At 44.0% G+C, this 27,130-nt stretch overlaps 1 protein-coding gene across 1 annotated transcript in view; it reads right to left on the reverse strand.

Moving 5' to 3' along the window:
- Nucleotides 1-17,113: 17,113 nt before the first annotated feature.
- Nucleotides 17,114-27,130, reverse strand: part of SLC44A1 (solute carrier family 44 member 1) — a 70,395-nt gene continuing 60,378 nt past the window's right edge. The window contains exons 11-16 of the mRNA XM_086629876.1: nucleotides 25,179-25,335; nucleotides 24,851-24,934; nucleotides 23,659-23,796; nucleotides 22,095-22,331; nucleotides 19,404-19,484; nucleotides 17,114-17,137 (exon numbers count right to left, since the gene is read on the reverse strand). Of these exons, the coding sequence (XP_086486002.1) occupies nucleotides 17,114-17,137; nucleotides 19,404-19,484; nucleotides 22,095-22,331; nucleotides 23,659-23,796; nucleotides 24,851-24,934; nucleotides 25,179-25,335 (721 nt within the window). The remainder of the gene's footprint in view (nucleotides 17,138-19,403; nucleotides 19,485-22,094; nucleotides 22,332-23,658; nucleotides 23,797-24,850; nucleotides 24,935-25,178; nucleotides 25,336-27,130) is intronic.

Here is a 27,130-nt window from a genome sequence, read left to right on the forward strand (position 1 = left end):
GTGGAGATGAACCAGGGAGGAGCAGAGGCAGCAGCAGGAGAAAGAGCAGAGAAAGGGAGTGTTTTCACATGGCATAAAAGCAAGCACACCTGGGGAAAAGAGTCTGCTGCCACCTATTTTTCCAGTAAAGAGTGAGGGAGCAGGAGGTAAGAGGTGATGAGGAAACAGGAGCTCTAACCTGTAGGGAGAGTTGTGCTGACATACTCCAGTGGAGAGACCAGTTGCAGTTTGGGCAAGAGGGAGCGTAATTAATAAGGTTTTCAAGGCTGGCTGCACCTTGCTGGGCTGTAAGGTCGACTGCACTCCTCTGGCCTTTTAAAGTTAAGGAATACCACTTTTCCAACTTGCCACCTGGACCTCCCTTTTCCTTATAAGAGGTTTCCAAAGCAAATTGCAGGCAAAGGCTTTCGCCTCTGTGGTAGAGTGCTGCTAGTACCAGGGGCACCGCTGCTGCTGTGCCTGCCTTCAGGCAGTAAGTAAGTGCTGGTGAATGGCAGGGTATGCCACGGAGAGCACAAGGCTCCCCAAAGCTGCCTCATAGCAAGGATTAGCCACTGTCCTCTTAATGGGCGCAAGACCTCTTGATTCTGTTTCTGTGCTGCAGACTGGTTTGCTCTCCTCACCCAGGGCAGACGCACGCTCTGCATGCATGGTTGTCCACCAAAAAGACCTTGTCGACCACAAAAGATGTGGTTATGCATATGTCATATGCAGGTGGCTGCAAATGCCCAGCTGATGGCACTGTGTCTTCGTTGGCCTGCCTGGCCAGAGGAGAGCGGTGGGTTACCTGCCTCTGATCAGCATCTAGCAGGAACGCTCTACCTCCAAACGTGGTGCAAGACCTGTCGTTTTTATCTACTAGTTACTGCTAGTTTGCTCAACAGAGTGGTGGGGTCTGAAGGCTCTGCGTAGGAGAAAGCTCTTGTATGCACAGAGCGCGTAGCCTGGGTGCAATGGAGCTGGAGGCTGTGGCAAGGACAGCAACACTGGCTCTCCTCTTTGGGTCTGCGGATGGTCTGAAAGCCAGAGGAGTGGCCGACGACAGCCCCACACCTTCCTCCCAAGGACAGCCAGCTCCAACTGCACCCCAACGCCACCAGTGCTCTCCTGAGAAGGAAGAGATGCACCCAGTCCTCATTCACAGCCCGTGGCCAAACAGACCTGTTTCCCTTCCCCACGGTGCCTGCCTGCTCTCTGGGGCAGGAGGAGCTGTGCTGCAACCAGTTGCAGACATCCCATGCCCATTGTGGACTGCTCGCTCCCTCCGCAGGCTGGGATGGCTGCCCAGATCAGTGAAGCGTCGAAGTGAAGGCCCACAAGGTGCTCCTTTAGAAGGGTGCAGCTCTTGCCAGAGACCTGCAATGGAAAGCAGTCTGGTCTGGTCCTCAAGAAAACATCCGTGCATTGAGCATGCCCTTCTTCACAGAAATAGCTGCCTGCTGCTGAGGCAATTTGGATGTGCCTGGCTTGAAGAGCCCACTGTTTGCTAGCCAGCTGGTCAAACGAGTAGCTCGCTGATTGCTGACAGGCATTTATAATTAATAGTGTTTTCTACCAGATCCTCCTTGGGGCACGCCCTCTTCTGAAGTGGCTGCAGTTTTGCTCAGGCAAATAGAGCTTACAGAAGTTGTTGGGGGCACCGAGGAACTTCATAAAAGATTTGGAGAGCGATGACAAGGCAGAGAGATGGGGGATTTGCAGCGAATTTGGAAGTGCTTTTGCTGGTTTTGCAGCAACCCGCATTATCCCAGGGCTTGTGCCGCTGTCCTCACAAACACCCCCAGTCCTGGGGATCAGCAGCACCCATTGCTGCACTTCCTGTCCCCACTCCTGCCGCAGGCTCTTGCGGGCACATCTGGCCCTGTGTTCCACAGCCCTCACCCACCAGGGGATGCCAAGGAGCGGTGCAGAAGAGGACACCGTGAGACCACTGCAGGGACATACCCAAAATTAGAAGAGCTTGCAGGTATGCCAGTCTGTGTGCCCATGATCCTGGGGGTCTACTACCCACTCGCTGACGTCTCTCGGAGGACAGGTAGGTAACAACATGTGGCACTATGCTCTTCCTTGCTGAAGGAAGTTTTAATTTAAAAATGCCAGATCCTGAAAATATTGGTCACTTTAGAGTGCTCTTTGGTTTCAGTTGTAAAGTGCAGCAAAATCCAGCAGAAATCAATGTGAGTCTCCCTGTGTTACCTGAACTGGAGCTGGTGTGGAGTGTTTAACTTCCTCCTGTCTTCTCAAAGGGAGAACTTCAAATAAATTATGGTATTTAGATTATAACTGGACCTAATGCAAAACGCACCGTAAAAGAAATATTTAGGAATGTAGACAGATTGCTGCTCGTATTCATGGTTGTGTTTCCCTGCGCAGAGTGCTGTGCCAACGAGGAACTCTGCACCTAGCACTTAAATGCTACTTGAAGATTGAAGTTGAAAACCACCATGCATAAGGCCTTTGGGTCCTTATTCAAATCATTTTGGAGTGAGATGTTCAAAAGCACTTGCAAGTGCATTCTGTTCTCTGCTCTGTTTGAAATGCAATTAAGCGGGGGGCAGAGCCAAGTGTGACTGAAACTCCACCAGTAACTTTTTGTATTGGAGTGGAACCCCTGGTTTACCAAGTGCTATACAATGACCCGCCTACACAGAGACAGGAACCATAGTATGGATGTGCAAGGAAGTAGCAACATATCCATGTTTTCTCTTGCCAGCATTTAGCTACAAAGTAAGGGGATTAAAGCTTAAAATAGCAGCAGAACTGCCCGGCCACCAATTGATCTTGTAAAAGGCAGAGCAGAGATTTGAAGATGTTGTCCATCTGCCTACCTTCACCAAAGTTATTGGAGCAGGCCAGAGTGGCAGAATGGAGATGGCTTCCATTTTCTTTCCCTGAGGGATGTTTAGACTGTGAGACAGACAAATTTTGTATCTAGCTTGACAAAGGACAGAGATAGTGGGAGAAAGATGAGCAACATTGTCCCATATTGCAGGAACGAGAGTCGGTGTGAGCAGCCACGGCTGTGTGACACCTCCAGTCTGAGCTGGAGAGCAGAGAGGTGTCGTGGAGGAAAGGTCTGGGTGGGTGAGAGGAGGGGATCACACATGGTGTTCAAGGCTGGGGCCAAGGGCTTGATCTGGGAAAATCACAGAGGACAATGGAGAATCAGAGGAAGGTACAACTGAGACAATGCTTGGGTGAGAGTGTCAGGGAAGAGAAGGGATGTAAGGCAGACAGGGAGAAGCAGAGCATCTGAGCATATGGACAGCAGAAGCACAGACTGAGTTTTACTTGTGGCGTGAAGATCTTCTGTCTGTTTAAAGAAAAGAAAAAATAGGACTGTCATGATTGAAGTGAAGTAAAAAAAGTGATTCGGGGAATGTGAGCCTCAAGGACAAGAAGATAATTGTGAAAGGGTTGAAAGTTACATTGCTGCACCTCTGTAGAGGCAGGGTTGGATATGTTTGTGTGCCCCCTTAGGAGAGCAGCAACAGATGATGGATCCGACCCTTTAACTTGCAGAGAAGTCTGGCTGCACAGCAGCAGAAGATTGGCAGCAACGAAAGACCACAGTACTGTTGGGGCATGATGAGCCGTAACTCTCCTTAAGCACACGACGCTGGGGAGCGTGAAATGGGAGTTCTGACCCTGCCCTACGTTTACTGTAACCGAAACACAAAGAAAGCAGATTGCCTTTGCCCCGAAGGCTAATTTCCTGCTGCCTCTTGGAGAGCAATAACCTCTGGTCGCCTCGGGTCGAACTCTGATAAGCCTGCTGGAGGAGGCAAGGACAGGAGCCGGGGAGAGGTCGGGTCCCGGCAATGCCATTGCCTTTCGCACCATCTCCTGACTCTGGTCTGGCCAGTTGAGAGGTGAGCTTCTTATCTGCTTACGCTCCTCACGGCGCTCATAGGCTGGCTGCGTCCCGCCCGGAAATTACACCGGGTGCTTGGACCACAGGCTGCGAGGGGGCAAACGCTGACACAAGTCAGTCCCCCCCACCCTTGAAGGAGCAGGAGGGAGGTGGGAGACGCACACCGTTAACATCTGCCAGGATGTCATCATGACAGCAATAGTCTTTTAGCTAAGAGGGTAGCGAGCCGCACAGCGATCTGGCGCAGCGGAGAGCCCACCCTCAGGGCAGAATCCGAAGGCAGAGGGGGCACCCAGGTAACAGGTGGCAGAAAGGGCTGTTGGAAGGCTCGCTGCTCAGCTGCAGCACCGCAGCTTGCCTCCGAACAGGGCTGTACCAAACCGGAGCTGGTCTGGAAGATGCCTTCGAAGACTGGAGACTTCATTACACCGGGATTATTTTTGTAGTGAAAGATTTCACTCCATGGGCTCTTGGGAGATGAACTGCCCTTCGCTGGTTTGTTAGAGGCATAGAATAGATATAAAAGGGAGAGGTTTGCTCTTACAGGAGAAACTAGAGGAGAAATTAAAATGTTGTTAATTTCCTTTCAGAGGGTGGCACTCGGTCTCCAGTTGGGACAGTGGAAGCACTGTTGCTGGGGAGCTTCCAAACCCAAGGAGCTCTGTGCATCCATGCACACTGCAGGAAGCAGTTGCACATTGCCAGGGCATTGAATTAGATTCCCTAATGAGCTCCGAGCTGCTAGTGAGATCTGGCAGCCTCAGCAAACTCCAGTTTCTAGGAGCTCACTGAAATAGTCTTCAGTGAAACGAGTGCGGCTGGTTTGGTTTCCCAATCTCCATGCACAGGGGAAAAGGCAGGCCTGTAGTGACACAGAGGAATAAATAATGGCCCAACATGTGCCAAGTTGAACCAAATGGAGTTATTTATGGAGGATATTGCAGAGCCGAGCCTGCGGCCGGGCGACCACGGAGCTTCTGCTGGGTGGGGTCCATGGGGGAGAGCTGTGGGCAGCCTCAAAGCTTTGCAGCTAGCACAGATAACCGTGCCCTCCTTGCTGTGCTTGGGGGAAGGGTACGACACAGAAAATTTGCTGCTCAGCGCAGGTCTGAGAACAGCGCTCTGCAGAGGAGTTCCTCCTGGTAACAGTCTGCAGTGAAAATCACTTGCTGGCTTCTTTGTAACGCCGCGTAATTGAACACACAATGAGTTTCAGGGAATATGCATTTCCTGTGATGCTATTTTGGTGTCAAAATTACTCTATCAGCAGCCTGTTTAAAATGGGTTTATGATGAAGCACCAATCTTATTAGCTAATTACGCTTGCTAGTATTTGGCTGTTTATTTCATGGCCAAATTACAGTGGTTGGCTGATGGGCTCTGCAGCCGGAATACTTTTAATTCCCCCTGGATTTCATTATTGTGACTGCAGAGGAAGGAATAGAATAGCAGATGAAGCTGTTACTGTTTAGGCTCATGATCCTGCCTATCCCTTGTACTGAGCTGTGCCCTTAGGCTGAGCAAGTTGGCAGGGCTCATCTGGAAGAGTGAAAACACAAATTTTGTATGTATTTGTCTAGGCTTTTTTAGTACAAAAAAAAAAATGAACCCTTTGGCTCAGGAGCAGCTCTTCATTCTTCTAAAGAGTAGCTTGCTTCAGCATGAAGTGATTATCATTTATAATAGTTCTACCAGGTAACATGCACAAGCACACCACAGGTATATCTGCATATGCGAGACATGCTCAGTACCACTTCCCCACTGCGTTATCGCTAGCACAGCAAGATGCTGTGTGTCCTGGCCTACGGCAGTGTACCGTTTCTTAACAGTTTTTCTATCAGAACAGGCAGCAAGGACAGCTTTGTCCCCTTGCAAAAGTAAGATGCTCAAGGGAGGGTCTCTCCAGAAGCCCTTCTGCTGCAAATCCAATGATCCTCAGGCTGTGGGAGCTCATCTATCTTCATACAGTTTTCCCAGGCACCTCTGTGCAAATGCTTAATTCTAGCCAAAGACAACCTAATTCTTTTTAATTGCCAGCAGCAGCAGTCGTATTCACCCAGGGTAGCTGTAACTGGTAGAGGCAAGCACAGATACCCACCCTGCAAAGAAACGCAATGCTGCCATCCCTTCAACAAGTGAGGCAGGGGTACTGCTCTTGGATCCCTTCCGAGCTTTCCTGCAACCCACTTCTGAGGAGGGTCTCTGTATTCTTGCATCTCATTTACTGCTTACTGTCTTTTCCATATTTATTGACTTTTCCATTGCCTCTTCCCTTCTTACTCCCTTCCTAGGCTGATCCTTGCAGACGGGTGAGTCGGAAAACATCTGCATGAGCTTAGCAGCGCAGGGTGTAGCTACAAGGTGCAAACACAGGTGCTTTGCAGCCTGGACACCGAGCAAGGCTTGGCCATTGCTGGGACTTACCTCTATTGAGTTCCTGCCTCTGGCTTGGCAGGTCATCAGTCTCTTCCCTCCTTCCTGCCACTTTCTTTACGGTGTCATGGCTGGGGCTCTCTGGAGCCCAAGCACAGTTTGCAGCCACATATCAAATGTTCAACTCGCTTCGAACAACAGTTTCCTTGTCTCCATGGCTCAGAAACTTGATGGGCACTTTTTACTTGTCTTGTTATGCGCTATCTTTAAAGTAAATCCAAATTATGATTACAGGAAGGTTGGGGGCCCTGACCTGTGAACACAATTGATGTGAACATAAACACCAGGTTTGTGTATAGTTCTCCTGCATTCGTCATTCAGTTTTTCAAGCTGTGCACTTCCTGGGGAATTCAGACCTGCAGACTCTTGTGCTGGGTTTTTTGGGGAGAAAATTCTATTTTCATAAAGCTCTCAAGCTTCCTCTTCATCTTAGACAGCATGAACCTCAGATGCTCTTCTGGCAGGCTGGTCTCCTGCTGTGATGCAATACAGACCCTTCTGAGGGTTTGCTGTCCTCATGTTGACTCACGATGAATGGATGCAACACCAGAGAGCTTTCAAAAACAAACTGTGGTACTTCTTTCCTGAAGGCAGCAGGACTTCTGTGTCATAGGAATGAGGCAGTCCTCTGCAGTCCTCCTACCAGGCTTTAGAAAACAGGCAGCAAACTCATGCTCTGAAATTTCTTTACCTTCTCTAGCAATGTTCCAACGTTAGGCATTCAAGTCAAGTTTTGCTGTTGTTATTAGGGTAAGTGCAATTTGGGGAGGTTTGGAAGGGACACAGCAATGCCTTCCAAGTGATTTTTTCTGCTTGCAGGCTTTTGCAGTGATGTTCCTGGCCTGGGATTTGAGACATCTTGTTTCAGTCCAGTTCTGTCACAGAGTACTTGGTGCATGGTTTGCTTTCAGTTATCAGAGGCTTAAAGAACAAAAGACCCTGGCCTCTCTCAAGATATTCTCTGAGCCCTCCCTGCCTCCTTCCCTGGGATTGACATTGTTACCGTTCTTGCCACTTCACCCTTCTGTTGATGAAAAGACAGGACAATAAGCGCCAGCACAGAAAATCAGGGGATATTCAATCACATCTTGTGCCAGGAAAGCTTTCACTGAAACCAGAAGTGTCGGAAACAGGTCAGCGGATGACTTGTGGTGAAAGGAAGTCGGGATGACTTCATGTATCTAATGAACTACCAAGGCCCACTAAAGGACTGGAGGGGGTCTGCTAGTGGAGGACTGAGAGTTTAGATATTTAAGCATCAGAAGAGGGATGAATCTCAGGCGTCAATGTCTGTATCATTTCCCTGATCTGTCATAACCTGCTGATCACCCTCCTGCAGAGCTGCAGATCCCCAAAATTCCCTCTTCAGAAGCATGTTCAAGCTTTGCAACTTCTGCCCAATTCACTGCCCCTTGCAGCTGCAAAGAAGTGTTTCCATATCCCAACTTCCCCCACAGCCTTACCTGTCCCTATTGCACTCACTCATCTCCCTCCTGCCATACTCGAGTGCCTTCTGATCCTTAATTTACTCACCTTCGTGGCGTCCCCATCTGCGGGGAACGGGAGGCACAAAGACTGCAGGCAATGAGCTCCAGGCTACAGAGGAGGTCTGTGGCAGAGCAGCAGTGTGTTGTGCCCAGGCAAGTGCCCACATCTTTGAGCTGACCCTCTCTTACCTGGAGCAAAAATGGGGGAATGTGGCAGGTCCTGCAATCAGGAGAAGTGTCCAGAGCACTCTGCTCCGTCTGACATTGCAAATGCCTACTGCACATGTTTTGCCCAAGGTTTGTATTTTTGTATTCCTCCAGGACTTAATATTTAAAATCAGAATACAGCTAAGAGCTGTAAGAAAAGTAATTAAAATCAAGGGACATCTTATCAATGTTTTTGAGACTGTGGCAGACTCTTACTCTTTTTTTTTTTCCTTTTTTTTTTTTTCCTTTTTTTTTTTTTTTTGGCAGGGCGCAGCATTCAGGCCCGTGATTTCTTCTTCAAAGCACTGCAGTGTGAAATACCTGCTCACCCATTTACTTGTCTCCCATTCGATTACTGTCGGCTGAGGTGGCTAGATAAAACAATGCAGTAGCTTCTGTCATAGGCTTTATTTCTAGCTTTGACTGCTCTAGCAAGGGTCTCAGAATATCTGCCCTGGTGCTGGATTTTCTTCCACTTTATTTTTAGCGTACCCATGGTAAACAAGGACTGAGCAATAGATGGAGAGTATGGCAGTAGATGTCAGAAAAACAGCTTTTTCAGGTGCTCTGTGTGCAGGACTGCAACTCCGTCCATTTCACATATTCACAATTCAAACAGTAATTAGAAATTCTAAATAATCTCTCCCTGGGCACTAGCTAATCTTCATTAAACATCTAAATACCAGCGACTAAAACTGGGTCAGCTCCTCAGTGGCAGGAAGGAGCCATGCCAGACCTCAGAACAGGATCTGGCCTTGCTGGCTCGGAGACATTTTTCTGCGTGCTGAGGGTTAAACCCAGAGAGCCTTATCCTCTGCGCGAGGCAGGAGAGCTCCGTCGGCAGCCAGGGAGCCGTGCTGTCCTGCAAGTGAGGAGATGGGTCCTTCAGCTGCGGTGGGGCACAGGGTGGCTTGGGGAGCAGCGATCCGAGGCTGGCTCACTGCAGTGTCTGGGCAGTGGGAACCGCTGTGCGGCCGAAGGACAAATCCCTCTTTTGCAGCTCGTGTCCTGTCTGTCTCCAGGTCCCTGATCTCCTGCTCGATAACAGCTTCCTGGGTTTTCTTGCCTACTCCACCCCAGTGCTGTCAGGCTTTCCTTCAAGTCCCTTGTCCCATTCTGTTCTCCCTGCACTTGCTTCTCTCACTAGCCCTCCCCGGCTCATCTTTAGCCCCTTCCTTTTTTAATCTTCTTCCCTGGAAGCCACAAACCTCTTTTGTTTCAGAGCTGGGGGCATCATCATCTCTGTCCCCACAGTGCTTCAGTTCCTCACCACTAGCAAGGCTGAGAAGAGCCGACAGTTCTGACACAGGCAAAACTCCGTGGAAACGAGACGGTGTTTTCATAACCTGTATGCAACGTGCCTCCTGCCCCTTAAACCTCTACTGATGAAGAAGGGCATCTCCAGAGTCTCTTTTGCTCCGACCAACTAAACTCATCTAGCCAAGCAGCTTCATCCTTAATAAACCATGAAAAAGACACTCAGAGCCACAAGGACACACTTTCAGAGGAATGAGATATGCAGCAAAACATGCGGGTCCACAGCACAGGACCCTGCCTGTGGGCAAAGGTCCTGTCCGATGGGCTAGCTGGTCCTTTCCATTCCAACTGTACTTAGTGATTCGCCAAAATGGCTTCAGCCCCGGATTCAGAAGTGGCAGTGGTTCCGAGATGAAGTAAACCATCTCAGGCAAATGCAGCGCTAAAGTGGTTTGTGGTAATGAGTAATGAGTAAATACAGGCAAGAAAACATTGTTCAGCATGGCTTATTAGTGTATTAAAAAACTGGCAGTGAAGGAAACAGATATTTGCTGTGCCCATGGGAGGGAGAGGAGAAGGAAGGAATCTTTGCGATTGCACATGCCTTTGCTAGTAAGATTTTACAGGTGCTGTTTGTTATCAATTGCTTCCACTCACCCTCCATCTTCAGCTATTCAGGCTTTTTAGAACATCTCTGCAGAACAGGAATCCTGCTTTGAGAGCAGAAAGTACACACTGGATCTTGCAGAACAAGGAGGTGGCCCCACAAGAAGTGGGATGTGCAGTTTGCATAGTTCTCATAATACGTAACGAGATTTCCTTCATCCCTTCCTATTCTGCATTCCCCCTAAGCTGTCCGTACAAGGGACCGCCTTTGCCCTACAAAACCCCATTCGCCCCACGCAGCTCAACAAAGCATTAGTGTCACAACACTTTTCTTGGCACTAAGACAGTGACAGAGCTAAGAAGGCATGCCCAGCCTACTGCAGCTCCTCAGCTAAAGGGCAGGCACAGAGCTAAGGAAAGCCTGAGCAAAGATCTGGATGGACTCTGCTTGCTTTCCGGGTCGTGAGACAGTATTCCTGAGAGGAAGAGCAGGGCTTCGCACCCCACAGCGAAGACAAAGAAACATCTTTATTACTTAAAAAGAAAAAACTTTATTTTGATACATTAAAAAATCTATACATTTCTTAGACTAAAATACAGTTTTGCATCAGTATTCTGGCACAATGTCAGTTTACACAGAAAATCTAAGATTAGATCAGCACTGTTAATTTCCCTTCTCTTCCTGCATTCACAGCTTGCAGTATAAAACATTTCAAGTTCTCAGACAACAATAAACAGTGTCACGTTTACTTTTCCCATTCCCAAAGGAGGTGGTATTCCACTGGAAAAAGGAGCACTTGTTAGTTGATCTTGATTCAATGTAAATCACTAAACCACTTCAGGGGTTTGACTGCCCTGTTAGAAGTATGAGTGAAGAGGACGAAAAATTTGTTTCCAGATGAAGCTTTGATGGACTATGACAATGCAAGTACTGTCAAGCCTTTAAAATCTGTTCAGAAGATTTTCCTTTTTCCTTAGGGTAGTCGCTATAATCAGCAACAGAATCCACCACATAGAAATAATTCCTTTCTATAGGTATAGGATTCCACCACCTTTCTTGCCCAGAAGAGCTCCAGAGCAAAATAAAAGCAGGGCACAGGGGATGTTGCTGTGAGATGTCTGTGAATCGGAATGTGAATTTTCTTAACTACCGTGAAGATCCTGCTGAGTATTTTCTACCTGTGAAATCCTGCTCTCCATGGCTCCATCTAACCTCTGGCAGCTGCCTTCTGAACCACATGAGAAACAAAATAGCCTTTCTGTCTTCTCCTCCCTCGCTCCCTTAGGAGATGCTACCTCACTGACTGCAGCACTGAGAGATATTCTCCCTTTTCAGTTTGAACAGGGAGGTACCCAACAAATACTAAAACTGGAACACACGCAGCATTGACTCGAGAGTTAAAAACCATCACTTTCATGGGAACTTCAGTCTGTGCGCAACTTCTGATGGGTTTCAGGAGTAATCAGCTCCCTAATCTGACAAAACCTTTCTGACATACTCCCTAGCTGCCCCTGTTTCACTCAAGCCGGAGGGAAGTGGTGGTGCACTTGAGGAATGGTAGCCAGCTATGCTGCCAGCGTCTTCCATCACGTATTTAGAGAGGCCAGAGCTGTCTTTAAAGTTACTGAAATTAGGCTAGTTCTGCCAAAGTCGGCTGGTAGTTTTGCTCTGAACTCTTGCAACTTTGGTTCTAAGGGGAGTCCCAAGCTTCTACAGAAAAGTAGCAAATGCTTAAACCACCAAATTCTGCTCTTCATATTCAGATGTCACTTGACCACTCCAGTGAGCAAGGGAGCAGAATCTGATGATGTTTGCTGGTTTTCTGCTAGTCTGTTTTAACTCATCTCTGTCAAATGAATGCCAGGTAGTTTAGCCTCCAAATGGGTATTTTTAGATGAATTCGTGCTACCTATTGTCCCTAGAAATATTTTCATAATCCTAATGTCTCTGAAGAGCTTTGGCTTGATTGCATCAGCTTGCAAACACTGCAAGACACATCACAGCTCCATCCCAGACCAGAAATTCTGCCTTTTATACATGACTCACATCACAAGAGACAAGTTTCATCTCTTCTCTCATCTCTCTAAATATAAAAGAAAAAAAATACCTTGAGAACAGTTTTTGCTACAGAACACAAGAAATACAAATTTACTAGTCTCCATAATATCTTGTTATGTGATGGAAATAACAGTAGAGATGAACAGTTGAAAGAGCATTTAAAAATGAAATATTTAGAGTAAACCTCCATTATCCCAACAAACAAGCTGAGTGGAAGAAATGCTTCAAATAAGTCTGTTGGGTTTTGTTTTGGGAAACACGAGGGTTTTTTTCCACAAAGATGAAATAGTATTTCTGTGGTGACAATGTGACACACAAACTGTTCAAGAAACAATGGACTTGTGATGTTTAGATTTAGTAAACAGTATCTGCACAGGCAAAGCCATGATTTAAAAAACAGAGATGCTCTTAGGTATCTACTTATAAATCTTGAGTGTTTCTTAAAATGACAGTGCCATGTTCAATACAGCATGTAATATGCACTCAGAACCAAATGATCACTGGATGGTGATGATAAGTATATGCCTGCTACATGCATTTTATTCTGACTCTATAACATACATTCATAGAATACATCATAACCACTCGGAGCAAACCTCTAAAGTGCATGCCCTGAGGGCACATTAAGTATGTTGTCTCCAACACTGGCTGCTCAATTGCCAGAACACTGATACAGAAAGGGCTCATTTCTGCTTTATATCCCCATTTTGTGCTGAAAGAGTAAAGAGCTAGCATCCCCTGCTCCCTCCATGAAAGGGAGCACTGTGGAGCAGGCTAATTGCCTGCTGCTGAAAAAGCCCTTTCAGAAAGAAGTAACCACCCTGAGAAGGTGCTGTACAGAAACGCAGGGAGTGAGTCTTGGATTAACTCTTGGGTGAGTGGACTTCTGTACTGGGTTAGGCTGGGATGGAGTTAATTTTCTTCACAGCAGCCCATAAGGTGCCGTGGTTTAGATGTGCGACCAAAACAAGTGTTGATAACCCAACAGTGTTTTCACCTGTTGCTGAGCAGTGCTTGCACAGGGTCAAGGCCTTCTCTGTTTCTCACTCTGCCGCCCCAGCAGAGTAGGCTGGTGTTGGGCAAGAGGGTGGGAGGGCACACAGCCAGGACAGCTGACCTGAACAGAGTGAAGAAATATTCCATACATATTCCGTAACGCCATGCTTAGCAATAAAATTGGAAGGGGGGAGGGAGGGAGCGAGGGAGGAGGGTGAAGTTTTCCAAAGTAGCCACTGCTCGGAGACTGTCTGGGCATTGGCCTGCTGGTGGGAGGTGGTGAGCGACTGCCTTTGCATCACTTGGGTTTCTTTTTCCTTTTTTCCCCCCTTTACTTAATGAACTGCCTTTCCAATGCTTTCTCCCATCCTACCGGGGAAAGTGCACAAGCAATGGAGTAGGGGCTTACCTGCCAGCCAGGGTCAACACACCAGAACCTGTAACTGAGTCTTCCACTTTAAGTTCTCCCTCAAGGGCGTGCTTTCCTAATGCAGAAAGTCCTTGGGTTGCCATGCCAAGCTAAGGCCACATGTAAAACCCAGTCCTGGTTTTGGCAGCTCAGTGTGTGAACACAAGCTACTGGAAGGCTGAAGATGGAATTCTAAGCTGGTCATACCACGTGTTTACTCTAGCTGTAGAGCAGCACTGTAACTGTGGAAGTGGTGGGCTGCTCTCCTAACCACATCAAGCACAGCGACTGAGTGGTATCGTACAAAAAAACCCACTTCAGAACTTCAGCTCAGCACCTACTCCGCCTCCCATTCAGTCCAGGTGATATCCTGAATCATTGCCCCGGGAAGGCGAGGAGGCAGGTGCTAAGACCGGTGGGACAAAGGGGAGCTCTTGGCACTCCTCTGCTGAAAGAGCAATACAGAAACAAGAGCAAAAAGAACAAAAAAAATCTCTAGGGCTGGAAGAAGCAAAAAAGATGACACACTGCTGCTCGGCTTCCAAACAGAACAGAGAGTAAAATAATGTGGAAAGAAAATTCAACAATTTAAAGTATGGCATGCTTTTTTCTCTTTGAAACCTAGCTGATCAGAGGCTATGATGCAAACTGTCTGCAGAAACCAAATGCTGGGAATGAGTAATCCCATTGACTATGTTTTTAAACCCAAACTGTCCAGCCTGAATTTCCAGTCCTCAAGCACTGCTCGGTTCAGTGGACTTTCCAAGGAGATGATTTGTCTATCTCAGCTGTCTCACCTGCTCCTCCTGCATTGTTACTCCCAGTGCAGCATCACTCTCTAGTTAGCCTAGACTGCTTACCACAAAGTAGTCCATATGCTGGCTTTAATAACCAGCTGGCAAAAAAAAAAAAAATATTTAATCCATCACAACTGGCAGACCCCAGCACCTCTACTGTCTACTGGGGATTTACATGTTAAATGTTTTCCTACTCCACTATCCCCACTAGGGAAGGAAAGTAGAGTCTAAATTTGTCCTGAAAAGTTGTCTCCTCAGATGTCAGTCTTCTGCTTATCTCTTTGCACAAGACAGAGCTGGAAGAGGGCAGCTTGTAGTTTGGTTGCAAATGAACTGCAAAGGACATTCAAAATGGCCACTGGAAAGCCTGCGTGTGGATGGAATGTCTCTTCGGCATGACTGAGAAGCTCTGCATGCCAGATATACACTCAAGAATGGTGCACACGATTTTATTAAGAACTTTGTAATGATAGAGATTCGTCACTTAAACATTACAACTACCCATAGAAAAGTGTTGCCTGTATCTTTTAAACACCATGTAAATAAAACAAATTTCCTTTTAAAACAGGATAAACTGCTATAAAAATGGTGCACAGTCAAGTCATACAAAAATACAAAATTTGTTTCCACCTACAGTCCTACTTGCAATTGCAGAGAAAAGCCCCCACCCAGGACTTCCAGTGAGCAGAGAACACAAACTTGTGGAACTGGTCATGGCAGAAATTTGTTGTTGAAATATGCAGAATTCAAGGCTCCAATTCAAGCACCTCCAATAACTTCCAGACAAGATGGAAATTAATTTCTCTGGAAGCAACTGAGTATATGATAAGCCTCTTAGCCTTGGAATCCAGTTTCTAGCATTCATCTGAGCCCGTGTTTAAATTTCTGTTGCTAAACCCCGCTGATCTATAAAAATATTGGTGTTCAGTGCCACTGCTGTCTTAGCCACTGGTACAGCAGGAATGTCTCCTCTCCACAAACTTGAGGCTGTTCCAGTGCTTCTTCTAGATAGTATGACCTCGAACTTGCACTCAGAGGCCTCACCAGTGCTCAAGCCTGAATCCCTAGGTTGAAGCCCTAGACCAGTTACCTCTTAAACAGATGTGTAACTTGCAACTTCCATACTTCGAGAGCCCTCCTGATGTCAGTGGAGCTACTGATATGGTTCACTTAAATGAGTGTCTAAGTGCTTGCAGGATTGGATAATTCTGTCTCCCTGCCTTCCCAGCAGCTATAATTTCTAAATATATTTCTATTTCCATACGTTTCATAATGTTTGGGTTCTGTGATATGAAACGACTAAATCCTTTTCATTGGCTTACCGAAAGAAAACTAAACAAATTTAAGTTTTCAAATGACTTCTAGAAGCAAAAGTGAAATATTTCACCGTTGCCATAAGGTAAGAGCACTGGTCAGCTACATGATACTACATATTATTTTAAACTTTTGACAGCAATTTGAAGGCCTGATCCTCTGAAAGGAAGCACAGAGAACTGCTTACTTATTAAACCTTCATAACACGAGTTGTGCCTGTCTCTACCTGGACATACCTCTCCACTCCATCGCAAAGCTTCTGTAGAAGGGCTTTTCTCTTTCAAAAGATTTTCTTGAATGGAGTGATTGAACCATTGAGGCAATATTTATTTGTACAGAGCTTATATTTAGTGCAATAAGTTTAAAAATTCTGCTCTGAAATATTAACTTTACATTAACAAAAATAGTTTTCTTAAAAAAATTGTAACAAAAGGAGTATATAGCATAGACAGATCATGAATTCTTAGCAAATACACTTTTAAGCATTTACCATTACAATATGCTGAAGAATTGAATATTAGCATTCGTATCTGGTGAACTTCCAGACTGAAAAGAAATGTAAATATCTAAGAATAATAATAAAAAACCATGTTCTCTTGTCATTATTTGATAACTTTAGATAACTATCCTGGCAGTTACACTTTCAAAGAAATGTTTCTCTGCCCTTTCCTGCTTTAGCCACCCGCTACAGTACACACAAATATGGATGAAACAACAGGCAAGGAATGGTCCCTTCCACCTCCCAAAGCTCTCCAGCATTAAATGAAATGAAGCATACAGTACTCTTTTGTACAGTAGTACAGTCCATTTCTCTTCCTCAGCATCGTTACATCTAGTCATGAATTAATCATGAATATGGCTAAGACTGAGCTTTAACAACCTGTTATTTCAATTGCTCATACGGAGAATCCATACCCTTCAAAGGAGCACTGCTGAAGTGTGAAGGAGGCTACTGAACTCAAGGGGAGGATAGCGGGCAATGGGTAAGTAGGGTAAAACAGGAAGTTAATTGCATATAAAAATTATCTGTCCCCATTTTCTAGTTTCTGTTTAATAGGAGATGCAAGGGCTCCCACACACCTGAATACCTGAGGAGTTGGTTATTGTGATATCTGATACTGACAAAAAAAACTGTGCCCCACCAGGGCTGTAAAGTAAAATGACTACTTACAAACCCATTTGAACTGAATGAACTCTCACTGAAACCACCTTTTGAAAAACTAAATTTGAGACTTTTCTTGATTTGAAGGTTTCCTTACACGTAACTGTCCTGAATCTAAAGCAAACTTAAACAAACTAAACAAACTAAACAAGTAAAACTCTCAGAAGATAAGCAGTGTCATGGGAAATCTGTTTCTAAAACCAGTCATCATTTCAGATTATCTTTACAATGATACCTCCTCCAGATTGTAAAATGTCAAGCAGATAAGAATCAACTTTTCCATGACCACAATGAATAATTAAAAAAATGAAACAATGATAAAGCTGCTTGTAAAAGCCACCCGTATGAAAAGAGTACATGTTTCACAAAAATAATTGTTAAAAAAAGTATTAAATCCCTGTTCCTTTTCTCTGATTTTGGCTGTTTATTTATATATATATATATATGTATGTATATATGTATATATATATACTGTTTTGGAATGTCAATGGGTTCCAATATGGCTGGCTAGTTTCAAGATGAACTTGCTCCAGAGGCCTAGAAAACAAAGTCATACAGCACAGTCTTAGACAAATGCCAAAAGACAAGGAGAAATTGAGTCAAAGGGGTCACTGGAAATCAAAAAGAAAGAAGTCTGAAAAGGTTTGGATTTTTGTTGTGGTTTTGTTTTTTTTTTTTCTTGTGCTTTGATAGAAGAACAGAAGGTCCTACATGTTTCCTCATCTCTGCTATGAATACCTACTTAAAATACAACTGCACTTAGAGTACGTGACCTTTAGAACTAATTGTCATGTCTACAGAAAATAGCTGCATTTCAAAAAGACCGAAATAAACCAGTAAAGACTCATACTATTTCTCTTTTTTAAAAAAGAAGGGGAAAAAAAGAGAAAAATTAATCTCATTTTCAAACACCCAATTTTGGAACTAAAGGCATACTAATACAGAATAGACTTATGAACAATCCTATCCCAGATGTAACTCAGGCCTTTATCAGTGCTTTGGGGAAAGGTATCAGAAATTTCAGAGGGGTAACTGCTGTGTCCTGTCCTTGTTAGGAAGGGAGATCCTAATGCTTCGGAACCTATTCATCTGGAGCTGAACGCCCCAAAACGAAAGACCACTTGAGAAAACAAGGCCCAGTCAGTTCCAATCAAGACTATCGCATGAGCAGCAGAACTGGGAGTAATTCGGCAGGTGACACTCAGGGCTCAGCATCTTCTCCAGCAGTCCTAGGAGGACTTTCAGCCAGTGTCAGGCTCTAGTGCCTAGAGTCAAGTTCTTAAAAGAACAAGACCACCCTTGACTTGCAAGTACTTGGTTTGCCCTTTTACAAGGGGGGATGGATAAAGGTTTTAACATCCAAGCTTTAGGCAGTCAAGTACAAAAGTCTGAGTCGTGGTCTGTGCAAGCACTGACGAGAGTGTAAGTGGAGAACCACTTAAGGTAAAGCAGTTGTTTGAATTAGAGGTTAACATAATACATTTTTGGATTGAGATTTTTTGTGAGTGTGACTAGAGGGTTTGCAAACCCAATTCTCAATAATTTTAACGGCAGCTTTACATCTGCAGTGTTTAGATCACTCTGAAAATCCCAGCATTGGTGTCTGTTTGAACAGCTAGAATTACTCCCAGAAGAAAACAGTAAATGAGCACAGAATTAGTTTTTTGGATGTATAAACACAGCAGCATTTAGCCATAAGCGAAATCTAGAAACTGGTATGCTATAATGAAACAGCAAAACACATAAAGCTACACATCTATCCATTCTACAGCAGGAACCCATTCCAGCTAGGTCAAAAAGGGCTCATGCAACATGGCTTCACATACATAATTTAAAAAAATTTCTACTGTTAGCGTACACTTATTTAGGTTCCATTAGGTTAAAAAATTGTCCCCATGGTAAGGAGCTGCATCAGGCCCCATATACTCTGAGAAAGTAATGATGGAAAAATATTTTATTTCACAAAGTCATATTGCACGATGACAAGTCATACCTTGCCCAGCCTGGGTCTCCATCATACGCTCTCAGTTCTCCACCTTCCAAACTCATCCTCCTATCTGTTATCTGTACCATGTATAGCTGTTCCTTATTCCAGGCTACTCAGACATGCAATGCCTTCCTAACAGGCACACCATAAGTAAAACAGGCTGCAGAAGCATAAATGATGCATTGTCCACTGTCTGTGTATCTGACAGTGTGAGATGGAAAGAGCACACAAGAGACAAGCAACATAAGTAGTTGGCAATAAAAACAAACAACTGGGAGAAATGTCATTTGAGCAGGTTGAAAGGAATCACTGTATCCAATTCCTTGGCACTGAACAAAATAATTTGGGGAGAGCTTTAAATGCCTGGTCCTACTTTGCAACAACGGATGCGCTCAGTAGTGTTCTTCAGGCTTTTATGGTGAATGTAAGATGAACAAAAATTGTTCAATTCAGGACTGAAAAGAAGATTAGAGTCAGAATAGCCCAATGAATTCCAGAGTCATCTTATTTTGAGAGTACTCAGCAGTTGGGGCTGTCTGTGTACACCACATAGCACGCATACTAATACTAATGATACTGCATGTGTTTCATATGACACAGTTCCTTTCATCTTACTTTTACAGGAGATGGTCTCAGCTGTGACAAAAACTCTGCCATCCAGGTGATAGGCAAGCTCACAAACAGAAAAAGCAGAACATCTTGAGTGATACAGAGAACAAAAACTTCTCCTGAAGAAGTGCAGTCAGTAAAGACAAAGAGGGAGAAGAAGTAAAAGTGAAACTCTTGGAGGATCGCCACCTCCTCATCTGCACCTACCATTGGTTTTAGCTCTCTGCCCTCAGCTCCACCTCCCCGGCCAGCTTCTTTCATAGATTTCCTACTATTCTCCACAAACTCCTGAAAAATAGTAATAAAAGTGAAAAGTGCTTTCATAGAGCAGAATCCAAACATGAAATCTCAATACAAAACTTGGAAATGTAACTGGTCAAAATGTCAAGGCAACTTGCTCATACCACTTCTCTTGGTCAGACTTGTCCACCAAGTACCAGAACAGCCTGCCAAATAGCCATGAGTGTCTCATTTAATTCTGGAAGCCAGACAGGTATTTGCCTTGTGCACTTTTATGACTATCCCACTTATCACACAATGCTCTGCTTTGTAGGGAAGGAAGGTAGGAGATATTAGTTTCATAGATTTCATAGATTTCTAGGTTGGAAAAGACCTTAGAGATCATCCAGTCCAACCGTCCCTAATCCCCCATTAAACCATATCCCTAAGTAGATCATCCACCCTTTTCTTAAACACATCCAGGGATGGGGACTCAACCACCTCCCTGGGCAGCCTATTCCAGTGGCTGACAACCCTTTCAGAGAAGAAATACTTCCTAACATCCAACCTGAATCTCCCCTGACTAAGCTTATACCCATTTCCTCTTGTTCTATCACCCATCACTAATGTAAAGAGCCCTTCCCCCACCTCCCCACCATCCCTTCCCAAGTATTTGTAGGCCATAATCAGGTCTCCCCTCAGCCTCCTCTTCTCCAGGCTAATCAGCCCCAACTCCCTTAGCCGCTCCTCATAAGTTTTATTTTCCAGCCCCTTGACCAGTTTAGTCGCCCTTCTTTGGACTCGCTCCAGGAGCTCAATATCTCTCTTAAAGCGAGGGGCCCAAAACTGGACACAATATTCCAGGTGCGGCCTCACCAGTGCTGAGTACAGGGGCAGGATCACTTCCCTGCTCCTGCTGGTCACACTATTCTTGATACACGCCAGTATCCCATTGGCCTTTTTGGCCACCTGGGCACACTGCTGGCTCATATCAAGCCGGTAGTCAACCAACACCCCCAGGTCCTTCTCCGCCAGGCAGCTCTCCAGCCACTCTTCCCCAAGCCTGTAGCGATGCTTGGGGTTTTTACACCCCAAGTGAAGGACTCTGCACTTGGCCTTATTAAAGCTCATGCCATTGGCCTCAGCCCAACGATCCAGTTTGTTCAAATCCCTCTGAAGGGCCTCCCTACCCTCAAGCAGATCGACACAGCCTCCCAGCTTGGTGTCGTCCACAAACTTACTGAGGGTACATTCAATCCCCTCATCCAGATCATTGATAAAGATGTTAAACAGAACCGGACCCAGCACTGAGCCCTGGGGAACCCCACTGGTGACCGGCCTCCAGCCGGATTCAGCCCCATTTACCACCACTCTTTGGGCCCGGCCATCCAGCCAGTTTTTAACCCAAAGGAGGGTGTGCCTATCCAGGCCAGCAGTTATCAGTTTCTCAACCAGTTATTACATCCTATCCTGTGAACTGTGTGTAATGTTACAACTCCATTAGACAGAGGCACTTGGAGATAATTACTTGCAAGGTCTCATCAATTTCCCTAAGTTCCCTCAATTCAAACTCTTAAATGTTTCACCAGATCAGAATCATCTACTCTAACATAAAGATTAGCAAACGTGCTAATTCCATTTTATGTAATTTTTTCCTCTTAAAGGCAAGCATTCTGCAGTAAATTTCAGTAAACTTCAGCTGCTAGTGTCTTCTGACATTGACTGTTCACTGAAGAAACCCACGATGCTTTTATGATTCATCTGTGCTGTCTTCTGAGACAGCACGCTGCATTTTAATCTTGTTCTGTGCTAAAAAGCAACTCATCGGCTACCATGTTATTTATCATATACTCTAGATTCTGTAGTATTTTACCAAAAATTTAACATCAAATTCTTGACATGTTTTTCCAACAAGGAGGTAGAAAAAAAGACTACGCTAAGAAGTCATGAGAGTCTTCCTCTAGCGTACATGTGGGTACATTTTACAGGGACATATTCTACAGTTGCCACTTAAAAACAGTATCAAGAAAACTACCTACTCAACAACAAACTCAATGGCTTGAGGAGCAGAATTTTTACATCTTGGTCTCCAGCTACAGTGAAAGGGGAATAAGATGGGACAAACAAGTAACAACTGAATTGTGCAAAAAGCCTTGACATAGCGTCTAGGCTCCAGGATAGAACATAATATCTATTGCTTCTGTGCACAACAGACTGAGAAGCCAATTCTCGTTCTGTCTATCTGAAATAAGAAAAACTTCAGTGCGGTCACTATCTGCATATGGGGTAGAATACTCTGGTATTTTTTCTCTTCCATGTCCCAAGAGAGGTCCTTCCTAGGCAGAAAAAGCAAGCCTCTACCTCTTGTTTTGCTTCTTTTCGTTCTGCAGTGTATCATTTACAAGAAATGATACCCAAAGGTGTGATTCTGCAAGACATCTGCCCATCTTGCAGCCAGTGTATGGAAGCCAATACCAGTGACATCAAGGGAGGGAAGCATCATTACTTATCTGATGCTCATCGGACCACACGGTTTGCTGATCAAGCCATGAACAAGATAGCAAGGTAACCCAGGTAAAATATCACAGTATTACACTCAGCTAGTGAGTTCACTTGACTCTCAAAATACTCATCTTATGGAACCATATCCTTAGCCTTAGAGAGCAAGGGGAAACTTACCATGAGAACTTTATCCATGTAGAATTCCCTCCCAGGGCTCCCATCATTGTGTTTTGTATCGATGGCAAAACATAAGAAAAGGACATCAACCACCATTTCATAAATGGAAAGGAAGCAGTGAGCAACCAGGAATGCAAAGAGGCAGACAATGATGAGTGGCAGCACCCAGATGGTGTAATCTCCTTGGTAATTCAGCAACATAATCCCAGCCAAACCTGTACTGCAGACAATCAGGACCTGAGGAAGAAAAGAGAAAACAACTCTAATGGCAGAAGCCTTTTCATTGTTTTGGTTTTAACCTCTGTGCTTCTTGCTCTGCCAGAGCTAGAACTAAGGGTTACAGATGCTAGTGGTAATGACACCTTTACCACCTGGATTCCCCACATTCCTGAGGATAAATGACATGGGCAGAGGGAGGAGGGAAAGCAGGTCTTGCGGGGGGAAGACGGTACGTTTGTTTTTCATTTTGCTGGTGGTAACAACTTTGAAGCTTCTCTTATCTCTGTCTCATCTGTATACAGGCAAAATAGATCAGAATTCATGTGAAGCACTTCATGTAACAGTCTCCACAGAACTACACTATGTGTGAGGCCCTAACAGGTATTTCACTGGGGACCAGTTTGGTCTTTGGGAATAACAAAAGGACTAAAACAACTGTTGTGTCCACTCAACATTTTTAAAATTTGTGAATCTATTATTATGAACTGCAGAAAGACATGAAATTGTAAAATAGGTCAGCTTTACTGTATTACGAAAATACCAGGTTGCACTGACAGAAGAGATAGGCTGGCAGCCTAGCACTGTTTTAGCTGATATTATTTCTCGTATACTGCTCATTTCAACATTTCTATTACCTGTGCATTCCTCTAATAATTTGAAAGACATCTTTTCCGGTAGATGTTTCCCAACACCTTTCAGATACCTCTATAAAACCACATTACTGTAATTTCATGGTCTCCCAAGCACCTATATCTTCATTATGTGTTTATTTCTTCTCACATCTTATTGACTTAGTTACTGGATTAGAAGTTCAGCCCACTGTACTCTGACTTAATAAAAGTAGAGTAATGTAATAAAGAAGAGAGTTCGGTCCAAGCTGGCAGTTCTTCATAGCAGGCTCCCATACTACCTTCCAGTCCAATTTTGTCATAAATGGTGACCAATAACATCCCAATTTTCAACATAAACCTGGAGAGACCTTAATAAACAGCACTTAGAGGAAATGCTTCCTTTCCTTAAAATTCTAGGTTTTAAACTACAAAACCAATCAAAAACTCAGAACTTCTAATAATCGCTTTTCTCCCGACTCCCTAAAAATAAATTCATGTAAAAGGTGTCATCATCTTCAGCTATTCCTTTCTGATCACTTTTACTTAACATAAATGGGTCATCTGTTTATCCTCCCTATCCTGGACAGTCCCTTCCTGATATGATGCAGTTAGATGTGATAAACTGCACACTAAAAACCAGAAATTAGAAGGCATTTTGTGTCTGAGCTGCAAGCCATCACTAAGGAAAACTTGCTACTACACAGGTCAGTAACAACTGTATACAGCAGACATACCTTTCCTAGAAACAGCATAAAATCCCCAACCGTGTTTATGGCAGCCACTCGCAAAGCATTTTCCACTAGAATAACAAAGGCATCCTTTGCTGAGGTGCAGAAGTTCGTACTGTTGATAGCTGTGGCTGTATACGCATTCTGGGAAAAGCAGATTGAAGATTTACTCATGGAATGATCAGATATTTCAGATGGAGCAGGAGGGAAGATGGGGGAGAAGATACGGCTTCTGAGTAAGTCACAAAAATCATATGATGTTAATGAACAAAGATTCCCTTGTGAGTTGTTGAATTAAGCAGCATGTACCAGCTGACAGAAGTCTACATGAGGTAGAGAATTACTATTCTTCTGCTCTCTTGCTCATCATTTATGCACTAACAAGTTTATTCCAAAAAGTAATTAAACAAAATTTGCAATTTCTCTGTAGGAGGAGGTGAGCAGTGGCATAACTACAGCAAATAAGTAGTTAGAAAAAATGTTCTGGAAATTTTTGAGTTTGAGAGTCATGCAAGTCCATCAAGATAATTTCGAGATGCTTCACTGGACCACATTCAAAGTTCGCCAGGACAACTTTCAAGGATCATACTGAGTTTTTTTTTTAATGCTGCCTTCTTCTTTTATTTCTGTATTTCCACAAGCAAAAAAAATGAACAACAGTGAAAGGAATATTAGAGAGGTATTTAGAGATGTACTTAACAGAGGTGAACTGTAGGCCAGTAAGATCTCTTTTAAAAAGGAGTCTGACCAGCCAGCATGTCACAACTTGCAACTCTTTTTCCACTTTGTAGATGATGACGACTATTTGATGTTATGTCCAGTTTTTCAATTGTGTGAACCTTAAATATGAGACCTAGAAAAGCTTTATTCTCTTTTCACCACAAGCTTATTTCAAAACTCAGATGTAGTTTGATAGAGTGGACATAAAGAGGAACATCTCTGAACACTAAACAGGTTGTTATAAAGTTGAGATACTATGTTCACAAAGATGAATACTAGCTATTTTTCACCTTTACAAGGTAAACAAAGACTAATGCAGTGATTTGCAGTCTAATTTCAGTAATGGAGACAAGACTGAAGTACCTTCACCGAAATTCAGTTCCAGAGTACAATACCTTATGTGCCAGCTTCAGACTGCATTCTGGGAATCGCATATACTATCAGCCCTTACACAAAACCTGAATATTGAAAATCTTACCTGATTTAAGTAGGTCAGGCACTTCTCTAGACACCAAAGGCAGCAGATGCAGGCTTTGAGCATACAGCGAGCACAAGCATTTTCCTAGGAAAGCACAGAATGCGGAAAAACAAAGATAAACCAAATAGATCTTAAGAAAATAATATTTCTTTGTGTTTCAGTAACCGGTACTCAGCTTGGTAACTTACGCAGCCCTCTCAGTTCCACGGTCCTTTGAAGACCAAATATTCCAAGACAAGACTTCCAGCCCCCACACAAATTAAATTAAATTAGCTGTAAACATGTCAGGCATGAGTTTCGGTAAGAAAATGGAATCTCTTTGTCTTACTTTTCCTTTGAGTTGTGTATGAATATACATAAGAATCATTCGTGGTATCTTCACTAGTGTGATAATGAAAGACCCCTTTGCGACCGTTCCTAGGTGGTAACAGACAAGGCGATTAACGGATGCCAGAATCGGAGTAAATGGCAGATTCCTTTTCTCCCTGTTGAAAAGAGAAAAAGTAAATAAAGTAGAATGATCAATATGTATTTAGTATCATCTAGAAGTACTACAAATTCTCAATAAATTAACGTTGAAAAATGAACGTATTATCCTTACACTGGCTTTCAGTGTATTTTGTTCACTCCACACTGACAGCCCGTGCAAGACACAGTTCTGTCTCTACTGCAGTAATAACAGTAAGATAAGGAATCAGTATGTCTGAAGGGTAGTCTTACCCGCAGTTGGCTGCATTACCACTATTGCCAACTAGCAGTTTCTATAAAACTACATTTGATGGTGTTCAATTCATAGAATCACAGAATGGTTTGGGTTGGAATGGACCTTAGAGATCCTCTAGCTCCAACTCCCCCACCATGGGCAAGGACAACTTCCACTAGATCAGGTTGCTCAAAGTCCCCTTCCACCTGGCCTTGAACACTTCAGGAATGGGGCATCTGCAACTTCCCTGGGCAACCTGTTCCAGTGCCTCACCACCCTCAAGGTACAGAATTTCTTCCTTGTATCTGATCGAAATCTCTCCTCTTTCAGTTTAAAGCCATTGTCCCTTGTCTTATCACAACATGCCTTAGTAAAAAGTCCCTCTCCAGCTTTCTTGTAGGTCTTCCTTAAGTGCTGGAAGGCTGCTAGAAGGTCTCCCCAGAGCTTTCTCTCCTCCAGGCTGAGCAACTCTCTCAGCATGTCTTCATAGGAGAGGTGCTCCAGTCCTCTGATCACCTTTGTAGCCCTCCTCTGGACTCGCTCCAACAGGTCTCTGTCCTTCTTAAGTTAGAGGCTCCGGAGTTGAATGCAGTAAATTAAAAGCCTTCCAAAGAAGTGAAAAACAAAGCTAACATTTTTTTCAGTTAGACTACTGAAACACTTGCCTTCTCTGTCTCTCCTGTTTTGTTGGAGGTCTTTGTGGAGACTTTGGAGAGGATATTACTGTTGTTATTTTTAGATAAAGTCTTTTCTGATGTGTTTTGCATTTCTGATTTAGCTATTATATCCTCAAGGAACCAAGTATTAAGCCTTAAAACAAGCTATTTAATTGCAACATGGCTAGACTGTTCTTAATCTATTAGATGCATACCCACTTGCACAGTTTTGAAGCCATTTCCTCTTGAAGTTTTTATTTGTATTTCCTACCAAGGAAGCCATTTCTATTTCTCTCTCAAAGAACAGCTTTATTCAACATTTAAAGAATAGCTTTTCTTATTAGAAATATGAACATAATACTAAGCATACGAAAGGAACAAGTGCTAACATTCCAAATATGAAGTATCTCCTCTGCTTGGGAGAAAGTTATTTTCATGTGAGTTTCATTCGAAAAGATAAAAAAGTAGAGCCTTTATTCCATGAAACTAACATCTTCATAACTTAATCCTAAGATGTTAATTACTACAGTAGGTTTACCCTGTGTTTCCTTCCCAATAAATTGTAGAGCTCAGGTGGTGAAAGTCAAATTCTATTCCATTTTCGGCACAATCACATAAAAGGTCTGAGCCTTACACCCAGGCAGCCCAACCACTTTTTCCTTTTGAGGTAAATGTAACTGAGGGCAGAGTCTGTAGTGCAGAACCCCTTGAGGTCTGTTATTGCCTGAGTTGAAAGGAATCCATTCAGCTAAAGTGAATGAACAGTGAACATATATAAAAATATTTCTCCATAGATAACTTCACCTCATTTGCTGTGGAAAGCTGCTAATATGCAAAATAATGGGGAAGTCCAAATTAATGCCCTTTCCTGCCTAAATCACTTTTCAGATTAGAATTGTACCTTAAAATGCAGAAAAACAT

This window comes from Tauraco erythrolophus, chromosome Z (genome assembly GCF_009769465.1).
Source record: "Tauraco erythrolophus isolate bTauEry1 chromosome Z, bTauEry1.pri, whole genome shotgun sequence".
Classification (NCBI taxonomy): Eukaryota; Metazoa; Chordata; class Aves; order Musophagiformes; family Musophagidae; genus Tauraco; species Tauraco erythrolophus.